The sequence below is a fragment of the Carcharhinus amblyrhynchos genome, chromosome 1 (genome assembly GCF_965287045.1).
Source record: "Carcharhinus amblyrhynchos chromosome 1, sCarAmb.v2.hapA, whole genome shotgun sequence".
Lineage (NCBI taxonomy): Eukaryota > Metazoa > Chordata > Chondrichthyes > Carcharhiniformes > Carcharhinidae > Carcharhinus > Carcharhinus amblyrhynchos.
Genome location: NC_137324.1, coordinates 127,451,347 through 127,471,579, shown reverse-complemented (window position 1 = coordinate 127,471,579; position 20,233 = coordinate 127,451,347). Strand labels below are relative to the sequence as shown.

At 42.9% G+C, this 20,233-nt stretch overlaps 1 protein-coding gene across 4 annotated transcripts in view; it reads left to right on the top strand.

Annotated features, from left to right (window-relative positions):
- Positions 1-20,233, top strand: part of afap1 (actin filament associated protein 1) — a 243,103-nt gene that overhangs the window by 140,175 nt on the left and 82,695 nt on the right. For 2 of the 4 annotated variants that reach the window (XM_080192282.1, XM_080192262.1), the window contains exons 5-7: positions 9,105-9,233; positions 9,329-9,540; positions 13,758-13,937. In XM_080192282.1, coding sequence (XP_080048408.1) covers positions 9,105-9,233; positions 9,329-9,540; positions 13,758-13,937 — 521 coding nt within the window. The remainder of the gene's footprint in view (positions 1-9,104; positions 9,234-9,328; positions 9,541-13,757; positions 13,938-20,233) is intronic. The other 2 variants (XM_080192292.1, XM_080192272.1) reach the window with 1 other exon arrangement.

Sequence of the window (20,233 nt, the reverse complement as noted above, 5' to 3'; positions counted from 1 at the left end):
GTATTTTCAAGAGGTTTCATCTAACGAAGAGAAAACATCATAAATATTTTAATTTCCAACGAATGAACAGATTATTATTTGATTTATCTGACATGATAAAATCATTAGCCCCACAGTCACTAGATGGAGAGTGTTGACAAATGATGTCTACTTGGGAAAAAAAGATAAAAATGGAACATGAACTCTATCATATTGTTTTATAAAAATTAGAAGATAAACAGAGGTGATTTCAAAATGTAAATGGAATGTCAAAATTTAGTTAACATCATAAACTGTCAAAAATAATATTAGTAAATTGCAAAAGCAGAGTACTGTGGATTCTAGAAACATGAAATAAGAACAGAAATTTCTGAGATTATCCAGCAGATCTGGTAATATCTATTAATGGAGACAGTGAAGTTGAGGAGATTTGGATGTGGACTATGTGAAAGTGAAAGAAGAGTGGAAATTGGAGGTAAAGTTGATGAAATTTTCCAGTTGAGGGCAAGAGCAGAAAATGGCACCCATTCAATCATCCATGAACTTGTAAAAAAGATGAGAAAGGGGACCTGAGGGGGATGAATAAAGAATGCTTGACATATCCCAAAAGAGGCTGACATTAGCAGGAATCCTTTTGGATTCACAACAAGTTTTATTTATAAACTGCCTTTAGCACAACAAACATCCTCATGCATATTACAGGAGTATTATAGTACAAAATATGACACTGAGCCACATATGGAGACGTTAGGTCAGATGACCAAAATCTAGGTAAAGAAGAGAGAGGGTTTTAAAGGGGAGGGTGGTGGGGTCCTAAAAGAGGAAAGGAAGATCAAATATAGGGGAAATCACATCTTGATCTTGCATGTTAAGAAAAAACCCATTGGATAGGACTTTTCACCCCAGTTTTCAGGGGATTGGAATAGTGGAGGGAGCAGTGAATCAAGCAGGAGACCCAAAAAGGCTTTTATCCTGTCGAGACTTCCCCACTGGATGTCCTTATCCCCTGCCAATGGTGAAATGTTGGGATCCTCATTTACAGCTAATTGACTATGTATATCAGGTGTGTATGCCTGATTATCTCCCATTTGACTGCCCATTCACACCGATCTGAATCATAGCAGGTGCCCCGTGACATGTACTTGGCAAACAGAACCTGCTGGAGGTGCACAGACATATCTCTCTGTATCCAGGGTGGCATACTGGGGGCGCTGGTAGGAGTTCCATGATGAGATGCAGGTGTTCCATTGTGGGGGGATTTTCTTTTGGAGGAGGAGGGGGCAATGTTCCATTTTCATAGGGTGTTCTGTTTTCTCTTTTTTTTACACCTTTTATATTCCACCCTGTTTGCAATAAAGGCCAACATTTCTATTTGTCTTCCTAATTACTAGCTGTATTTGCATTCCAACATTGTGATTCATATTAAAATGACACAGATCACTGACTCTCTAGTCGCTCTCCAATATCCCACGTAAATTCCATTGCAAAATGTTTGCCCACTTGCATAACCTATCAATATTTCTTTACAGATTTTTTACGTTCTCTTCACAAGTTGTTTCCCTGCCTATTTTTGTATTGTCAGCAAATTTGACTGCAATATACTTGGTCCATTCATCCAAGGCATTATTACAGATTATAAATAGTTGAGGCCCACAGCATTGAGCCCTATGTCACTCCAGTCTTTGCAGTTTGTATTTACAGTTTGTCAAAATACTTATCCCAGCTCTCCATTTCTAATCCTCCATCCATGCTTATGTATTATTCCCCCGACATCATGATCTCTTATGGAGTAACCTTTTTTTAGTGACACCTTATCAAATAACTTATGGAAATCTAAATCATCTTCTTTGGCAGTTCCTCAGAGCTGAGGGTGACTTGCCTCCACTCTGGGGAGCAGGATATTGCTTTGGCTGAATAGTCCAATCCTGGAGCCGCAGACCATGCCACAGGTTTGGCAGGAAGTATTTGGTGAGGTGGGTGAGATGCTCTAGATTCTGTGCCCTCTTTCTCCTGTTTACGCTTTGCCTCAGCATGCTTCACCTGGTAACACTCGAGGTGATTGCCGCTTTCACAGATGCTTCTTCTCCACTTTGGGTGTTCTAAGGCAAGTGATTTCTACATGTTGGTGGTGGTGTTGCATTTATTTAGAGAGGTTTTCAAAGTGTTGTTGTGGTATTTTCTCTGCCCTCCTAGTGATCGTTTGCCATTGCAGATCTCGAAGTTGAGCACTTGTGTCAAGAGTCTTGTGTCAGGCATGTGGACAATGTGGCTCACCCATCACAGTTGGTTGAGTGTGACCAGTGCCTCGATACTGGGGATTTTGACTTGGGAGACGACTCTCACATTGGTATGTCTATCCTGCCAGTAGATTTGCAGGGTTTTGTGGAAGTAACGTTGGTCATATCTCTCTCAGCCACTGGTTCCCTTTTATCCATCCTAATCATTACATCCTCAAAGAGCTCTAAGGACTTCTACAGCTGTTATTAAAGGAACTGGTTGAAACTACACTAACTGTTTTTGATGTAATATATTCTCTGTACCCAGCAGATGCCAGCTTTTCAGATGAATAATCTGTTGATTTCCTATATTTAGGGAATGGAAAATAGTGGATAAATGGTTAAAATTTGGAGTAGTTCATATCCAATGCCCATTACAGGGTGGCCCGTCAATAAGTCAGGTTTGCTCTGGATGAAGATAGCCAGGTTCAAAGATTTATCAGCTTGGCAGCTGTCTCAGGCTTCTCAAAAGTGCAGGGTGCAATAGACTGCATCTGAGTGGTTGTATGGGCTCCATGGCAGCAGCCCCTAATGTTAATAAACTGCGAGGGCTTCCATTCCATCAATGTGCAACCAGTGTCTGCCTATTGCTAGCACATCTTAGATGTGTGTACACTGTACCCTTGGAGTTCCCTTGGCTCTTACATTCTCAGTCATTCCAAGATGCCTGTGATATTCAAGGAGCTGAACTGCCTGCAGGGTTGGTTGCTGGGGGATAAGAGCTACCCACTTAAACAGTGGCTGATTGTTCCAGTGCACTGCTGTGGAACCTGTGCTGTGGAGTTACAGTGCTCCTAACAGCTCCACATGCTCCCTTATGGAGTAAACCATAGGACTTCTGAAGGTGTACTTAAGATGCCTGGATTGCTCAGGTGGCTCTATGCAAACTGTAGGGGGTTTCTTGCATTAATGCTGTGCCTTTCACAATCTGGCTATTGCTATTGGAGAAGGAGAGGAAGAGATCATTACAGGTCAAAATGAGGAGGTGCAGGAAGCCCAGGGGGCTGCTGAGGCACACTAAATGTGAAAATGCCATGGAGGAAGGAGGATATGGGAGGTGTGCCTGTGACACTTTAACAGCTGACAGCTTCCATGACATCTCCCCTAGCCCCCCCAAGTCATTCCCTGTCATCTTGGGGAATAGCTAAGCCATTGCTGAGAAAATGAGTCCCACATGTTCTGACCACATGACTTGCTTGGACATGACCTTAGCTTTGGTCAGCAATGACCTGTTAATGTGCTCACTCTGAATGTAAAGTCTATTGAGGAATAATGATGATGTAAGACGAGGCTTGACATTTTTGACACCATCTAATGATGCAAACACTGCCACACTTCAGATGAGGACCAGTTTAGGGCTGTCATTTTAAAGTGCATGTCTGGGTTCAGACATTAACACTGAGGAGACCCAGATGCAGTTAGTGTATCATTACTGAAGAGCTATCCTCTAACATTGCTGTCCCTTGAGGAATAAGCATTTAACATTTTCCCATCATACATCTCTAGTAAAGAAACACATCTCCCTGACAGCACATGAGGGTCTGGAACAAGTTGACATCATGTGAATGTTCATCTTGTAATAGGACACTGTCACATCAGTGGGAAGATGACTAAACCTTGAGATAAGAGAATTCCAAAGTACAAAATCAGAACACTTTCAGTTGACAGGGCATTCACATACCCTTCAATGAATTGCAATACATGCAATTCATCTACAGTAATAGCACACCCATGAATTAAAAATGCCTGCAAAGTTTTTTTAACTCTCCTAACCCCATCACAACCTTATCCTATATTGACTAAGGTGTAGTGATGGGGTTAGGAGAGTTAAAAAAACTTTGCGCGCATTTTTAATTCATGGGTGTGCTATTACTGTAGATGAATTGCATGTATTACAGTTCATTGAAGGGTATGTGAATGCCCTGTCAACTGAAAGTGTTCTGATCTTGTACTTTGGAATTCTCTTATCTCAAGGTTTAGTCATCTTCCCACTGATGTGACAGTGTCCTATTACAACATTATAACCTTATCCTATATTGACTAAGGTGTAATTTGACTATGCTAAATTAGCCCTAAGTGGCAGGGTGCCTAGCAGGATATATATGTGGGGTTATGTGGATAGGGTCTGGATGGGATTGTTGTTGATGAAGGCTTGTTGGGCTGAATGGCCTCCTTCTGCATTGTAGGGATTCTATGAAGGTGGAGGCAACCTACTGACTGCTGAATCCAGATGTGGAAGGGAGACTTCCACAGGAGCCATCCCTGTTCTTCCCAGCAAAGTTAGCTTGAATTCAGTCAGGGCTAGGATCTCTGCCTCCACTCTGCTGGTCTGGGCTTGCTCTCGCTTGTTATGTGTCAGCTTGACCTGTATGAAAGTGTAAGAAAGGCATACGATCAGAGGAATGGAGCAGAGGTTGGGTGAGATGCATATCCCTTGTATGTGATGACCCCACCCCCAAAGGGCCAGAGGATGGAGTGTGAACAACATGACAGATGGGATGTGCAAGTGTTCGTGAGAGAATGAGTGTTGATATAGCCCCCCTGCATGTGTGAGCACATTATACCATGAAGAGAGCTTAAAATTGGAGGGAATTGAAGGATGACTTCCCCTGATGGAGCGGATAAGATCCTTCATCCACTTCTTGCGCTGTGTAGCCCTTCAGGTATAGTCACCAGTTGCACTGATCTCTTGGGTGAGGCCTCCCAGGCCAGAGAACTGATGCTTGGGTGCTTCCTATGGCCACCCCTTAGGGGGCTGGTGATTGAAGCAGTATGCTGCTTTCTTCTTGAGGGAGATGGCCTTTTGCTTCTGGCTGGATGCCAACCTGAGTGGTCCCCTGACAACAGTTGATCTGGAGCATGTGTTATGCTGGTGTTTAACAAATGCAACGGGACCTTTGAACCCATTAACCATTGATGGGGGTGGGCAAATCAGCTCCTTACCCCACTGGTGATTCTGAGAGATGCTTGCTGTGCATAATTAATGAGGCTGCAAGCACAGAATTTTGGCCAGCAGGAAATACTCTGCTGGAACCACCCACCATCACACTTAGACAGAACAACGGAGAATTCCACTCATCTTCTGTGTAATTTGAACCATCGTGGCTGAGTACGGTACCTGTAACCTCAGTTTGGCTTATTAGAATGTGACAACATGTGTTTTGTGATGTGACTTAGCTTTAAATTATATTTAGTAATGCTGGAAACATCAGATGAAGGATTAACAGCCAAAGGTTGCAGTATCTTGTGAGCAGAAAGCCATCAGTTCTGAATAGATGTGCTGTCTGGGAAAAGGCTACAAATGGTGTGAATTTTCTATGACTCACCAAATGATTGTCTGAAATGGGTTTTTCATTTATTTGTTCACAGGATGTGGGTGTCTCTGGCAAAACCAGCATTTGTAAATTGTTATGAGATATTCATCTTGAGACCAATTAGAAAATCTTGGAATGTTGCCAGAAACTGTCATTCATTATTGGTGGATGTTTCTACCTAACAAAACCATGAGGCATGCATCATTAGCTGCTTTGTGCACTAATGCAAGCCACAGATCATAGGATTAGCCCTAGCCTGGAGTATTGACAGCTGAGACTGAGATCATGAGTCAAGGCCAGTAAATGGCTGGATCACTCTGTGATGTGGAGATGCCGGCGTTGGACTGGGATAAACTCAGTAAGAAGTCTCACAACGCCTGTTTGTGATCAGAGCTCTCCACTCACCTGATGAAGGGTCAGCGGGCTGAAAGCCAGTGGCTTTTGCTCCCAAATAAACCTGTTGGACTTTAACCTGGTGTTGTGAAACTTCTTACTGTGTTCACTCCATGATGGACAGCTTGTGGTCAGATAAATATGGTAAACCAGCACTGAGTGACTTTTGCAGCCAATGGAAGCAGATCTCCAGAGTAACCTAGAGAAGCAAGATGAGGTTGATGCAAACAAGCTTCTGTTTAGACACTGATCCTAAAAACCCATGGGGCCCTTTATCCCCAACTGTTCCTGGATGAACCCACTGGGAATCAACAACACTAACCCCGAGGAACTCGTAGGTTCAATAGGGAATTCCGTTATTAAAGTACCAAAGACAGGGGTCTCTCCCACTATAGGCATTAGTCAGACACGAGTTTGGAGATCCTAATCACCGTTACATAGCCTGCCCAATGTGAGTCCTTCCTCCTAGGAATATTCTTAGTTTCCCACTGTTTCCTTTCATAAGGAGGCAAGGACATTAGTCAGAAGTTTGGGTTGGAATCTTCCGGTTGCTGCTGAAGTTTGGCAGGCAGAGAAACATAATTTGGTGAGAGGCCAAAAATCAGTTTGCTGATGGTCGGATGAACTTTTGCGATCAAGTTCTCTGGACTTTAAAGACAGGTTGACCTTCTCAATGAACAGTGCCAGGAAGCACTGTTATATGCATTAACATGTCATTATGCTCATTAAAAGGCCAGCCCACAAGAATTAATCTCCATCTCTGAACTACATTCCCCACCGGTCAGAATTTAGAATGTTCACATTTTTGACAATCTATAAGTGATGTGCACCTAGCGAGGTTGACTTCTTCCAGGACTTTGAAGTGAGTAGGCACAGCTTTGGCCTTATTTGGGTCCACTCAAAAGTGTCAGGTTCCTGATTAAGATTGGCCAGGGTGTGCGGAGGGTGTATAGGAGAGGAAGGAGCAGTGAGATGGGCAGAATAGATGACACTCTTCAGTCTATTTGTATCTTGATACTTTCCTGAATATTATGAAAAATTGTGTAGTTTCTCTTTTTCTCTGATGCCTTTCACAACTTTGTTAGTAAGCTAAACTGGTTTTACTTTATTACTTTGTCCCTAACCTCAGTCAGCTATAACTCCCCCTTATCTTAAATTATATATCTTTGAAATTATTCCACTTTCATTCCTTTTCCTTCAACTACTTATTCTCATTTTACTATTCAATGCATTGTCTCATCCTGTTAAAATCAGCATGCGTACGTATAGACATGCAGAGGTGAGAGGATGTGGGGGAGTGCAGGTATGCAGAGGTCCTATAGAATCTAACACTTCATTAAAAATATTTTCTTACGTAGCCTGGCAATCAGACAAATTGACAGTTTGTGGAACACCTGCAGCAGGAGGCTCCAGCTGGGAACCCTTGTGGATGACACCTGGCAATTGGGAAGGGGAATGGAGTGAGAGATCAGGATTGAGGGGGTTCAGGAAGGCTGGCCACTGTGGGAGGAAGGGAGACATTGGGCTTGAATGGGGATAGTGGTGCAGGGAAGGAAACTGACCATAATGGAAGGATTAAATGTACTACCTACAAAATTTTCTGCAGCAACTTGTCATGACTCCTTTGATAGCACCTTCTAAACTCACCACCTTTACCACCTCAAAGGTCAAGGACAGCAGACCATCACCTGCTAGTTCTCCTGCAAGCCATACCATCCTGATTTGGAAATATATTGTCGCTCCTTCATTCTTGCTGGGTCAAAAGCTTTGAACTCCATCCCGAACTGCACGGTGGGTATAACTACATCACAGGACCTTCAGCAGTTCAAGAACATGGCTTGCCATGACCTTCTCGAGGACTATTAGTGATAAACAATAAATGCTGGCCCAACCAATGATGTTCACATCCCAAAAGAATAATGAAATAGAGGCACTGTGAGGGGTGGAGGAAGGTTGAAGGCTTCCTTGAGGGACAAGGGACAACATTCTGCTGCTCTCAGCCCACCAAAAATGCTCTAAATGGTGTTACCTTCCTGAGATGACATCTCCCACCTTCCCTCTTCTGGGTTCCCGAACCCAAGTAAGTCCATGCAGCAACTATTACATTTTAATCAAGCTTCCTATTGCCTGTCTTCTGCTTTTCCATGCAGGATACTCACCCCACACAAAACCCATGAGTAATTGCACAGTGGATTGTAGCCGCACACTCTGTTTTAACATTTTCAACCCCAATCCACCATTGTGGCGGGGAAGGTAGGGATTTGATATTGATGTCTCTTATTTGCAATTAAGCTTATTAAATAGATTACTTTTGTTTCCTATCCACATATCTCCCTCAGATAATGGAAATTATGGTCACTAGACACCAAATATTAAAATATTTATTTGAAATTTGGCAATACTTGGTAAAAGTACAGAAGAGAAATTTAAGACAAATGTTTTAGGCATTCCTATGTTCATATTCCACTGTAGTTTTATCCCTTCTCAATTCTTTAATTGTTATGGATTGCTTTTCTCAGCAGAGATAATGATTAGATAAGTTTTTGAGAAGGCAAACTACACGTATTCTGTTAATAAAGCATACTGAAGGACCAAAGACACTTCCTAATAATTTTTATTCATTCAAACGATGTGGACACATTTTATTGCCCATCCTTAATTGCTGTCAAGAAGATGATGTTGGTGAGCCACCTTCCAGATGACTGAGTGACTTGCTGGGCCATTTCAGTGGACAGTTAAGAATCTTACATGTTGCTGAGGATCTGGAGTCACTTATAGGCCAAACTAGGCAAATTCCCTTCCCTAGAGGACATTAATGATCCAATGATTAAATGATCACCATTACTAATTTTTATTCCAGATTAATTTAGTTAACTGAATTTGCATTCCCCAACTGTCATAGTGAGATTTGAACTTGTTCTCCAGATCAATCATATAGGCCTCTGGATTAGTAGACCAGTAACATAATCATTATATTGCTATTCTAACTACTATATAACTAGCCCAGTAACAGAACCAGCAAACTACTGTTCCAGGTAAATTTCACCCCTTCTTTAATGTAGTGAATTCAGGCAAGTGTTAAAATAGGAAATCATTCGGTTCCAGGTGCTCTGAATTAATTATTTCTCCTTCTTGTTCACAGAAAATAAGATCATGCGTGATACTTGCATTTCTCAAGACCTAGCCATTTGTCAGCATTCTGAAAATAATGGTGCTGCAATTGTTTTGGAGCAATGTAGATGGAAAGTTAAATCATTTCCTATCAATTTAGGTATGGCACATTGTCATATGCAGCATTGACAATGAGAAAGCCTATTGCTGATATATCAGACTAATCCTGCTTTCATGCACTACCTTTTCTTGCAGATTATGATTCAGATGCCATGAGTAGCTCCTATGAATCATATGATGAAGATGATGAGGATGGGAAGGGGAAGAAACTACGACACCAGTGGCCATCTGAGGAGGCCTCAATGGATTTGGTGAAAGATGCTAAGATCTGTGCTTTTCTTCTCCGTAAGAAACGTTTTGGCCAGTGGACAAAACAATTCTGTGTCATTAAAGATAACAAATTATTGGTATGATTCTTTTCTTTTTGGTATGACAGGGAAAACTCTCTCTAATTCTTCTGTTTTCTCTTGATATGAAGTGCTGAGTGCCAGTGGAAGGACGAGTGGTTGATCCAGGCCAAATATCATAAGGTGCTTTAGAATGAGCCACAATTCTTCAAGACAGCTTTTTTTTAAACATATTATGCAAGAAAATTGGAAACAAACCAATTGGTACAGCTAAATAATTGGAGCTAAATAATTGGACCTAAATTTGAAACAGAATTAGAAACAGTACTGACTTGTGAAAAACATTGAATGTCAAATATAAATCATTAAATATTGTTGCTATGACTTTGCAATTCTCAAGACTTTACAGTCCAACAGGGTTTTGGCTTTTAATCCATTTTTTTCATCAATTCATGGCTTATATAATACATGAAAAAGCACAATTAATTTGGCATTGGGTCACATTACATTTTTTTTTAGGTTCTTAAATTTCAACAGGAAGAGAGGGTGCAAGTAAAATGTCTCTTGATCGCACTGTCAATTATTTTTTCCATTGTTTTACTGATGACTGGGAGTAAACTGACAGAGTGGCATTTGGCCGAATTAGATTTGTCCTGCTTTTATGAACAGGACAAGCGTCGATAACAGGTAGATGCTAGTCTTGTAGCTACAACATGCTCTTCCACATTCCTCATCGAGCCAAAATTGATCATTTAAGTTAATGGTGATGGAGGACTAAAGGATGTGCTGGTCATGAGGCTATTGATTGTGATGGCATGCAATTCTGCCCCTGCTAATGGCCCCTAATGCCTTATGGATAACAGGCTAGATCTGTTATCTATCCCACGTGGCATGATGATGGAGCTACACAATGTTATTGGGTGTGAAGATGAGACTTGATTCCAAAATGGATTGTGTTGTTTTTTCCTACCACTGTTGTCATTTATAGATGTGTCTGCGATGATAGATTGGTGGGAATGAGGTCAAGTCAGTTATTTCCTTGTTTTAGCCATCTGCCATATATCCATTCTGCAGCTATTCCTTCAATATGTGACCTTTCCAGTCAGTGGTCATAATTCTGAGCTACTCTGAGTGATGGCCATTGAAGTCCCCAGCTGGATTACACCCTATGCCACTGCCACGCTTAGTATATCCTCTAAGAGGTGATCAATGTGATGGTACACTGATTGTTTGGATGAGGGAGGGCAGGAGATGATAACCAGCAGGAGATTTCCTTGTCCGTGTTTGACCCAAAGCCATAAGACTTCTCGGGTTCCAGAGTAAGTGCTGAGGACTCCCAGTGCCAGTCCCTCCTACATATATACCATTGTGCTGCCACCTTTTGTAGGTATATCACACAGATAGGATCTTTGGATATGACTACATCATATTGGTATTTAACATGTCTGTGGAACAGACCTCTGACATAATTCCCCAGTTATCAATGAGGAGGTTTTTGCCAGGTTGACTGGGTTAAGCGAGTACTTGGCACGATCTGATTTGATGCCTGGGTTGCAGGTAAGTTATCTGTCCAGTTTTGCTCTTTTAATTTTTTAAAATTTTTATTTTGCAACTTGTTGTTTTGCTATGCCAGTTAACAGGGAAGTTAAGAGTCAGCCAATTTGGTGTGGGACTGGTGTTATGTAGGCCAGACAGGGAGGCACAGCAGATTTCCTTCATCAAAGGACATTTCTGAGGCCTGTTTCCAGGTTTAAGTACAAGAGTCAAAGCTGACACTCCAGTGCGTTTCTGAGGGAGCACTCACTATTGCAAGTACCATCTTTCAGGTAGAATATTAAACCAATGACCCATCTGACTGTTCAGGTGGATAAAAGATTGCATAGTACTATTTTGAAGAGGAGTAGGGGATTAATCTTTAGTGTCCTGGCTACCAATGAGTATTGTGTGCATACTGGCTGCTGTGTTTCCTACATTCGAATAAACCTGTTGGACTTCAACCTGGTGCTGTGAGACTTCTTACTGTGCTTACCCCAGTCCAATGTTGGCATCTCCATACCATCCCTACATTCAAACAGAGATTCCACTTCAGAAAGTACTTCATTGGCTGTAAGGTGTTTTGAGACATCTGGGTATCATGAAAAGTGCTATATAAATGCAAGTTTTTTTTTATTTTTAAGTGCAGAACTTGTAGAGGCTACTGGGAGAATGGGCCTAACTTTCACTGAGGGGTTGGGAATCCGACACCTGGATGAATTCCACGTCCCTACCCTGCACCAGTCTGCGTTGCTTTTGTAACATGATTTTAACATTTAAGTGGCCTAATTTGGCTAAGAGGTGAGCTTGGCACCTGATTAGAGGTACCGAGATCTGATTACCTGTCTCCATGTTGGGAGCTTATGCTGCCTTGCTGATTAGAACAGGCAGCTTCTCAGAAAGCCAGGAGATCAAATGCAGCTAAAGATGACAAGCAGCATTCATGCCAGTGCTAGCCAGCCCCTCATCTCAATACAGTTCAGACTCATCACCTGCAAAAATCTTAAATATTCCAAACCTGAATGGCGAGGCCCCTCAACGAGGTCCTTACAGAACACGAGGGGTCGTTAATTGGCAGTGACTGTGTCCACCCTGCCACTCCAACCCTTTTGAAAGCACAAAATTGTCCTGAGGCATTAGAGTCCCAAGGTGACCTCCTGAACCCCAATTTTTAATTCCTGCCCACACTGGATCTCTACCTTGCAGCTCTTTGAAAATCCACCCAAATATCTCTGCCAATATTTGCTTTGACTCCAGCAGACAACATTGATTTTCCGTTGATAATAGGTAAAACCATCTATGTCGAACAATTTTATTAAAGCTAATGGTGTTCCTGAAATACCAGAAAATATTCAAAACTTTTCTCAGGAGAGGATGAAAATAACTTTAGGGCACGGTACAAGAAAGGGTTCTTTTTCGGAGGGTGGGTGAGTAAATGCAGGAAGGGGAAGCAATGAGGTCTTCCTTGCTGACATGCATAAGTAAGGGAAGAAGAAAAATAATTGACAGTGGAAAGGCACAGGTATGAGTGAATATGTGGGGCTAAGCAGCAAACGTGCAGTAGGAAGCCTTATCTTGATGTTCCAGGTGAAATCATTAATTTTCTTTTTGCACTGTAACCAGGGCTGGATGTTAATACTGCTCACATTCATGGGCTCTGTTATCTCTTGCCATTCACCTGACACCCACCAACCTTTCTGGTGGAACTTCATGCCCCTCTGACCATGAGCTTCCTCCACTAATATCTCCATGGCTGAATCTGGAAACCTAATGAGTGCTCGAACTCTCAGTATTGCTTCCCAGTTTTAGTCACCAAAACTTCTCTTTTTGTTTTAAAGCTGTTGCAGTTAGCTGACAGCACCCTAGTTGGTATGTTGTATGTAAGTGCATTTCAAGCTGACAGCTTCTCTCAATTCATAAATGTGAGGCATGACCTGGAAATGGAACAGGTTGTGCAACATTTTATCTGGTTAGCTGTCTTTTTCATATTGGGAGAGCAAATTCAGACTCCCTGAGGTATAGTTCGAGAGATGTTGGCAATCTTGGAGCACCTCACACAAGAGGCTATTGTGCATGTGTGAGCTTTTTCAGTGAACGTTGGCTGCTTATTAACTGTATTCTGTCATCTCCTGGTTACTAATATCCATACCTTCCAGATGCGGCTCACTGAATAACAATCAAGAGTGGAAACTGTAGCTGATAATTCCCTCCTAGCCCAAGAACTCTGTAGCAAATTGTGCAGCCTTGACTCCACCCATTCTAATTCAGTGCAAATGTGGAGGCTTCTGATTATCTACTTTAGCACTCCACCGCGTGATGCATTGCCCATTCCATTGTTTGGAAGCTTACTTTAGCTTCCCTTAGTTGAAATAAATAGAGGTCATTTTTAGGACCCCTCACCACTGTCTCTAGTGTTGGTCTTTCTGAAAAGAGATTTGGAGCTCACTTTAACTATTATATTGTGTGACTCACTGAGAAGTTGCAGAACTTTTCAGGGTGGTGTTGATTCCGATAATCATACGTCTGCCCAACTCAAACAGAACCCCTTGATGCACCATGTTCCATCTTGTGGCTCAACAGAAAAATGATAAACTTGTCAGTAAAGACGATCAAGTTTCTTCTATAACATAAATACCTGTTAAAGTACCATATTCTCTTTAACAAAAAAGTAATTGCAAGTAATTCTGTAGAACATATAACTCACTCTGTACTCTGTGAACTCAGGATTTAATCTTTGTTTTTAGTGCTACAAAAGCTCAAAGGATCATCAACCTCAAATGGAGCTGTTGCTGTCAGCCCATAATGTGTCCTACGTTCCTAAAGACAGCAAAAGGAAAAAACATGAACTACGAATCACCCAGCAAGGAGCAGACATTTTAGTACTGGCTGTGCAAAGCAAAGAACAAGCAGAGGAGTGGCTAAAGGTAGGAATGCTGTTTGTGTGAGTAATTATTTTCCCAGTCCTTTATTCAGGACAATCCGAGTAAATTCTTCCATGTTTACAGAAGTCAAATGGTCTTTTTACAAATTTGGTGTGCATTTTTTCCTGTTCGTGTAATTTACACAGCATCTTCTTAAGTCCTGTGCCTGAACGCAAGTCTGTGACAATTGTTAGCCACATCATATCAAAGTGTCGTGACCTTTTTTTTACCATGGGTAGGGCTAGTTGGCAGGACTGGTGGCAGCCAGAGCTTGAATCTTGTGTGGTTACTGTTAATCTGGTCAACAAAGTAGCCATCTTGCTAACTGGCCCCCTTTAACTGCACATATTTGCTCAAAGTTCAGTTACTTACCTACATAACGCAAATGACAACACAAAAGCAAAATGGGTATTATTAATTCCTTTCTATATCTCTGCTTGAGATTGTTTGTTTGTGTTGGATGTATTAGCCTATGTTTCCATGGTGGTTCTCCTAATCTTTTTGAATGCTTATTGTTAAGGAAAACAAGATACAGGCATGGGCGAGTCAATCCCTGAGTCTTTGCAGCTGAATTGCCATGTGGGTGATAGTCCAACAATGTCAGCCTAGAGAAATTCTCTGATCAGGATGCAGTGTGTTTTTGCCTTTGCCTTCCATCATGACAGATTGTAGAGCCTGCTGCCTGATTTAGTGTGCAAGTAGACTCTCTCCAGGGAAGGTGAAGAGAAAACAATGGTCGGGGAGCAAAATGTTGCACCTCCTCCTCTGATGATACTACATAAGACCCACTGGAAGTGGTTGACAAGTTCTGCTACCTTGGGTCCACGGTGATTGTCTGTCTTTTGATGTAGAGCTTGATAGAGACATTGGTAAAGCAGCTGTCACCCTTGGCCAACTCTCAGATTAAGTGTAGAATAACACCAAGTTGACCCTTCGGACCAAGCTGATGGCTTATAAGGCCTGTGCTCTCACTACCTTGCTGCATGCCCATGAAGCATGGATAGAATATTGCTACCAGGAAGAAAAGCTCAATCGTTTCCGTCTTCACTTTCTGCAGTGGATTATGGGTATATGCTGGCAGAACAAAATCACAAACACAGCAGTACTTTCAATTGCTGAGCTCCCAATGTGTTGGCGCTAATTAAGCAGAGGCAGCTCCAGTGGATTGGGCACATCTGTAGAATGGAAGATGGTCGCATACCCAAGGACTTTTTGTATGGCAAGGTAGGTGAAGTCAAACAACCAATGGAGTGCCCAAGCATAACAAGAAGGCCCTGAATATTGACTGTGACACTTGGGAATCACTAACTGGTGAAAGAGAGAAATGGCAAGACCTCCTGTGGGCTGTTGTGCTTTACCATAATGTCCAGTGGCTACAGAAGCTTGGTAACAGCTGGTGCCAAAACTGACAACAACATCCTATAAAATTCACTTGTCAGTTTCATGTGCGGTGCTTGTGGAAGAACTTGCCCTTTAAGGATTGGCCATCACAGGTGGCACGGTGGTACAGTGGTTAGCACTGCTGCCTCACAATGCCAGAGACCTGGGTTCCATTCCCAGCTTGGGTCACTATCTATGCAAAGTCTGCATGTCCTCCCCATGTCTGCGTGTGTTTCCTCCACATGCTGTGGTTTCCTCCACAGTTTGAAAGACATGCTGGTTAGGTGCATTGGCCATGCTAGATTCTCCCTCAGTCTACTTGAACAGGTGCTGGAGTGTGGCGATGAGGGGATTTTCACAGTAACTTCATAGCAATGTTAATGTAAGCCCACTTGTGACTAAAAGTAAACTTTATCATTGCCATCAGCAAAGGTGCAGCAAATGAAGACACATAAGAGCATAAGAAATTGGAGCAGGGGTAGGTCGCCTAGCCCTTCGAGCCTGCCCCGCCATTCAACAAGATCATGGCTGATCTGAAGTGGATCAGTTCCACTTTCCCGCTTTCTCCCCATAACCCTTAAGTCCTTTGTCTATCAGAAACCTATCTACCCATGACTTAAATATATTCAGCGAGGTAGCCTCCACCACTTCAATGGGCAGAGAATTCCAGAGACTCACCACCCTTTGAGTGAAGAAGTTCCTCCTCAACTCTGATCTAAACTGCACCCACCTCTCCCCCACCCCCCCCCCCCCCCACCCCCCCACTTATTTTGAGGCTGTGCCCTCTAGTTCTGCTATCCTTTCTAAGCGGGAAGAATCTCTCTACCTCTACCCTATCTATCCCCTTCATTATCTTATATGTCTCTATAAGATCCCCTCCCAGCCTTCTAAACTCCAACGAGTACAGAGCCAGTCTATTCAATCTCTCTTCATAGGCGAACCCACTCATCTCTGGTTTCAGCCTAGTGAACCGCCTCTGCACTCCCTCCAAGGCCAATATATCCTTCTGCAAATGCAGTGACCAAAACTGCACACAGTACTCCAGTTGCAGCCTTACCAGTGCCCTGTACAGTTGCAGCAAGATCTCCCTGCTTTTATATTCTATCCCCCTCGCTATAAAGGCTAGCATCCCATTCGCCTTCTTGATCACCTGCTGCACCTGCAGACTGGGTTTTTGCGATTCGTGCACAAGGACCCCCAGGTCCCTCTGCACCGTAGCATGCTGCAGCTTTTTGCCTTTTAAATAATAACCCCTCCTACTGTTATTTCTGCCAAAGTGGATAACCTCACATTTGCTAACATTATACTCTATCTGCCAGGTCCTTGCCCACTCACTCAGCCTATCTAGATCTCTCTGCAGACTTTCCGCACATTCCACGCAATTTGCTTTTCCACTCATCTTCGTGTCATCAGCAAATTTTGTTACCCTACACTTAGCCCCCTCCTCCAGATCATCTATGTAAATGGTAAACAGTTGAGGCCCCAGCACTGATCCCTGCGGCACTCCACTAGTCACCAACTACCAATCAGAATAGCACCCATTGATACCAACTCTCTGCTTCCTATTAGACAACCAATCCTCTATCCACGCTAACACCTTACCCCCAACTCCGTGCACCCAAACCTTTTGCAGCTACCTTTTGTGAGGGACTTTATCAAATGCCTTTTGGAAATCTAAAAACACCACATCCACCGGTTCCTCTCTGTCTACCACACTAGTCACATCCTCGTAGAAATCCAATAAATTTGTTAAACATGACTTCCCCTTAATGAATCCTTGCTGTGTCTGCTTGACCAAACCGTTCTTTTGTACGTGCCTCACTATTTCTTCTGTGATGATGGATTCTAGCATTTTTCCAACTATGGATGTTAAACTAACCGGCCTATAATTCCCTGCCTTTTGACTGCTACCTTCTTTAAACAGCGGTATAACATTAGCCATTTTCCAATCTTTTAGCACTTCCCTGGAGTCCAGCGAATTTTGATAAATAATTACTAAGGCATCCGCTATCACCTCTGCCATTTCTTTTAGAACCCTGGGATGCATTCCATCTGGTCCTGGGGACTTGTCTACCTTCAGTTCCGTTAGTCTATCAAGCACTACCTCTCTAGTGACAGTAATCGCCTTAAGGACCTCATCTCCTACCATCCTTCTATCTTTAATATCCAGCAAGCTATTTGTGTCCTCCTCCATGAAGACTGACACAAAAAACTTATTTAAAGCCTCAGCCATTTCCTCATCACCCTACCTAAATGGATTGTTTGCTACATGTTCATCATTGCTCATGGATGGAAAGATGTCAACAAACACCTATTTTGTGTTAATTTTGATGAAAGATCAGCAAATCCTTTGAAGAAGCAGCATAAACAGCAGTCTGTGGGGTAGGTGACTGCCAATTTCCTACTCTGAAATTATAGCTGGAGATAAGGACAGCCATGTGGAAATACAGGGCCTTTGTTTATTCATGGGACAAGAGAGAGTGCTTTTTAATATTTATTAAAGCCATAACTCAAGGGGTGGAACTTACTAAGAGGGTATGGGTTCCAATGACAGGACAGGAAGTGGGCGCTGCTTCTGCTGACCTCCTGGGAGCTGCCACGCACACAATCACAATGCATATTTTAAGTGCATGTGGCAAACACATGTCCCACATGCATTCATGCAGCATGGGAATTGTTGTCAGCAGTCTGTTGACATGGCTTTCATTCCTAAAGCAGCTGCTATTGACCAATAGGAATGCCCCTGGGTTATATTCAGAACTCTTTCCCACCTACAGTTCCATCCTCCCGCAACAACCTGAGCTTCTGTGAGGCAAGAGTTTTCTAGCACAACCTGATTAACACCATCCCAGTGTCTTAGCAGCTATGTCAATAGAAACTAACACTGTGACCCCACAGCTAAAAGCCATTCACCTTCACCTTCTCTCTGCCACTCTCAAGCTTCCATGTCTCCCCTGACACTCACATCATTAACCTGCTCTTTGTCCATCATCCTTGATCTCTCACACTTGCTCACTCACCTGTGACTGTCCTTTGGTCATCCTGGAACCTCCCTCCATCATCCTTCGTCTGTCTTCACTTTCTCTCATCTCTCTCTGAGACCATTGACCTGCTCCTCCTGCCCTGCTTCAACTTAGTGTCCCTTCCTTGATCCATTGGGTATGGTGCAGCTACCTCCCTTGGACACAGAACAAGACCATTGCAAAAGCAGAGCCCATCCTATAAGCCCCAGCCTGGCTGCTCTCAGACACCCTCTCTGCCACCCTGACCCCAAACCTGCTGGTGTCATGCTGTGCTGCCGCTTCAAAGCCTGAGTACAAGCTCCATCCTCTTGCCAACTCAAGCACCACATTCTCCATTCGTGCCTTGACCTTTCTGCTACTGAACCATCCACCAGCCCCAGATTCAGTCCCCTGTGCTGCTGGGTTAGATAAAGTCAAAACCTCTCATCACATCCAAAGATTGAAAATCCTCACTTGGTGCACTTTAAGCTATTAAGAAACAGGAGGCATGAGCTTTCTATGTTTCACTGCCTTAATTTTAAAGGTAGGACTAAATTTGGTGTGCTTCCCAACTAATGAGTATTCATGGTATGCAAGTGAATGGTAAATAGCTTCCTGCCACCTGGGTGGCATGTTGGGTGCTCTCTTGCTGACAAGACGCTCATGTTATCTCACAAACTCAACCTGGAAAATTGAGGTTCCACCTGGTCCTAATTAAATCACTCCTGCTGCCATGTTTCCTGTTCTTAAAGGCCCCATTAAATGCCACCTTAGATGATTCTTTTAGTTTTATTCTGAACCACAAGAATTATGGATAACAAACTTGTTTGTTCACGTGGCTGTGCGGAAGTGAGTTTGTTTCCGGGTAAGTGATGATATTTTATTCCAAGGAGAGTTTGCCACCGGGCTGTAAGAAGAGCAGATTCTAGTCCGTCTCCCTTCCACTGAGATTACATCCAAGATACAATTAAGCTTTGTAATGCAATGCATGATAGATGATGAAAACAGATTTAGTAATTGTTTTCAAAGGGGGCAACCATTGTAGCGATGTAGGGTAAGAGTGGGGAAGTGGGACTAACTACATTCCCCTTCATAAGAGCATGTACAGCCTCAATGGGCTGAATAATCTCTGTCTATGCTGCACAATTGCATAGAAGCTGAAGCTATAAAGTAAGAAAGGATGCAGATCATTCCTACTGCTCTCATGTCGATTCGCAGCCCTGCTTTCATACAATTTCCTGTCACTAATAGGATTTCCACAAATTATACTTTTTCCTGTTATTGCAGGATCAAAAAGGCAAATTACCTCAAAAATCCATAGTACACAACTGTGGTGGTAACACATGATTATGGTTGTTGTGTCCTCCACTGAACTTGATGGAGTTTGCGGGATCAACAGAAAATACACCTATTTTCCATGAAGCAGACAGTTACACTATGGGTGCCTTCCTGTACTTGCCTGCCCCATCTCTGTAAATTACAGAGCCCTGTGTAAGGGCAATCAGTCAATTTTTTAACATGTTTTGGGAGTCGTGTCCTGGCTGCTTGCCTAGCTTGAATCCCTTCCTCCAGCCCCAACAACTCACTCCCCCCTTCCAAACCCCCACCTCCCCACTCCAGACACACATACTTAAAAATAATGCTGGCTCGTAACAAGTGAAAATTCAGAGCAAACTCTAGGATCATCATTGTTACATCGTTCTTCATAATTCAGGGTGGCACACTGGTTAGCACTGTTGTCTTACAATGCTAGGGACCAACGTTCAATTCCTGCCTTGGGTCATCGTCTTAGAGGAGTTTGCACATTCTCTCTGTGTCTGTGTGAATTTCCTCCGGGTGCTCCAGTTTCCTCTCTCAGTCCAAAGATGTACAGGTTAAGTTGATTGACCATGCTGGTGTCCGAGGGACTAGCAGGGT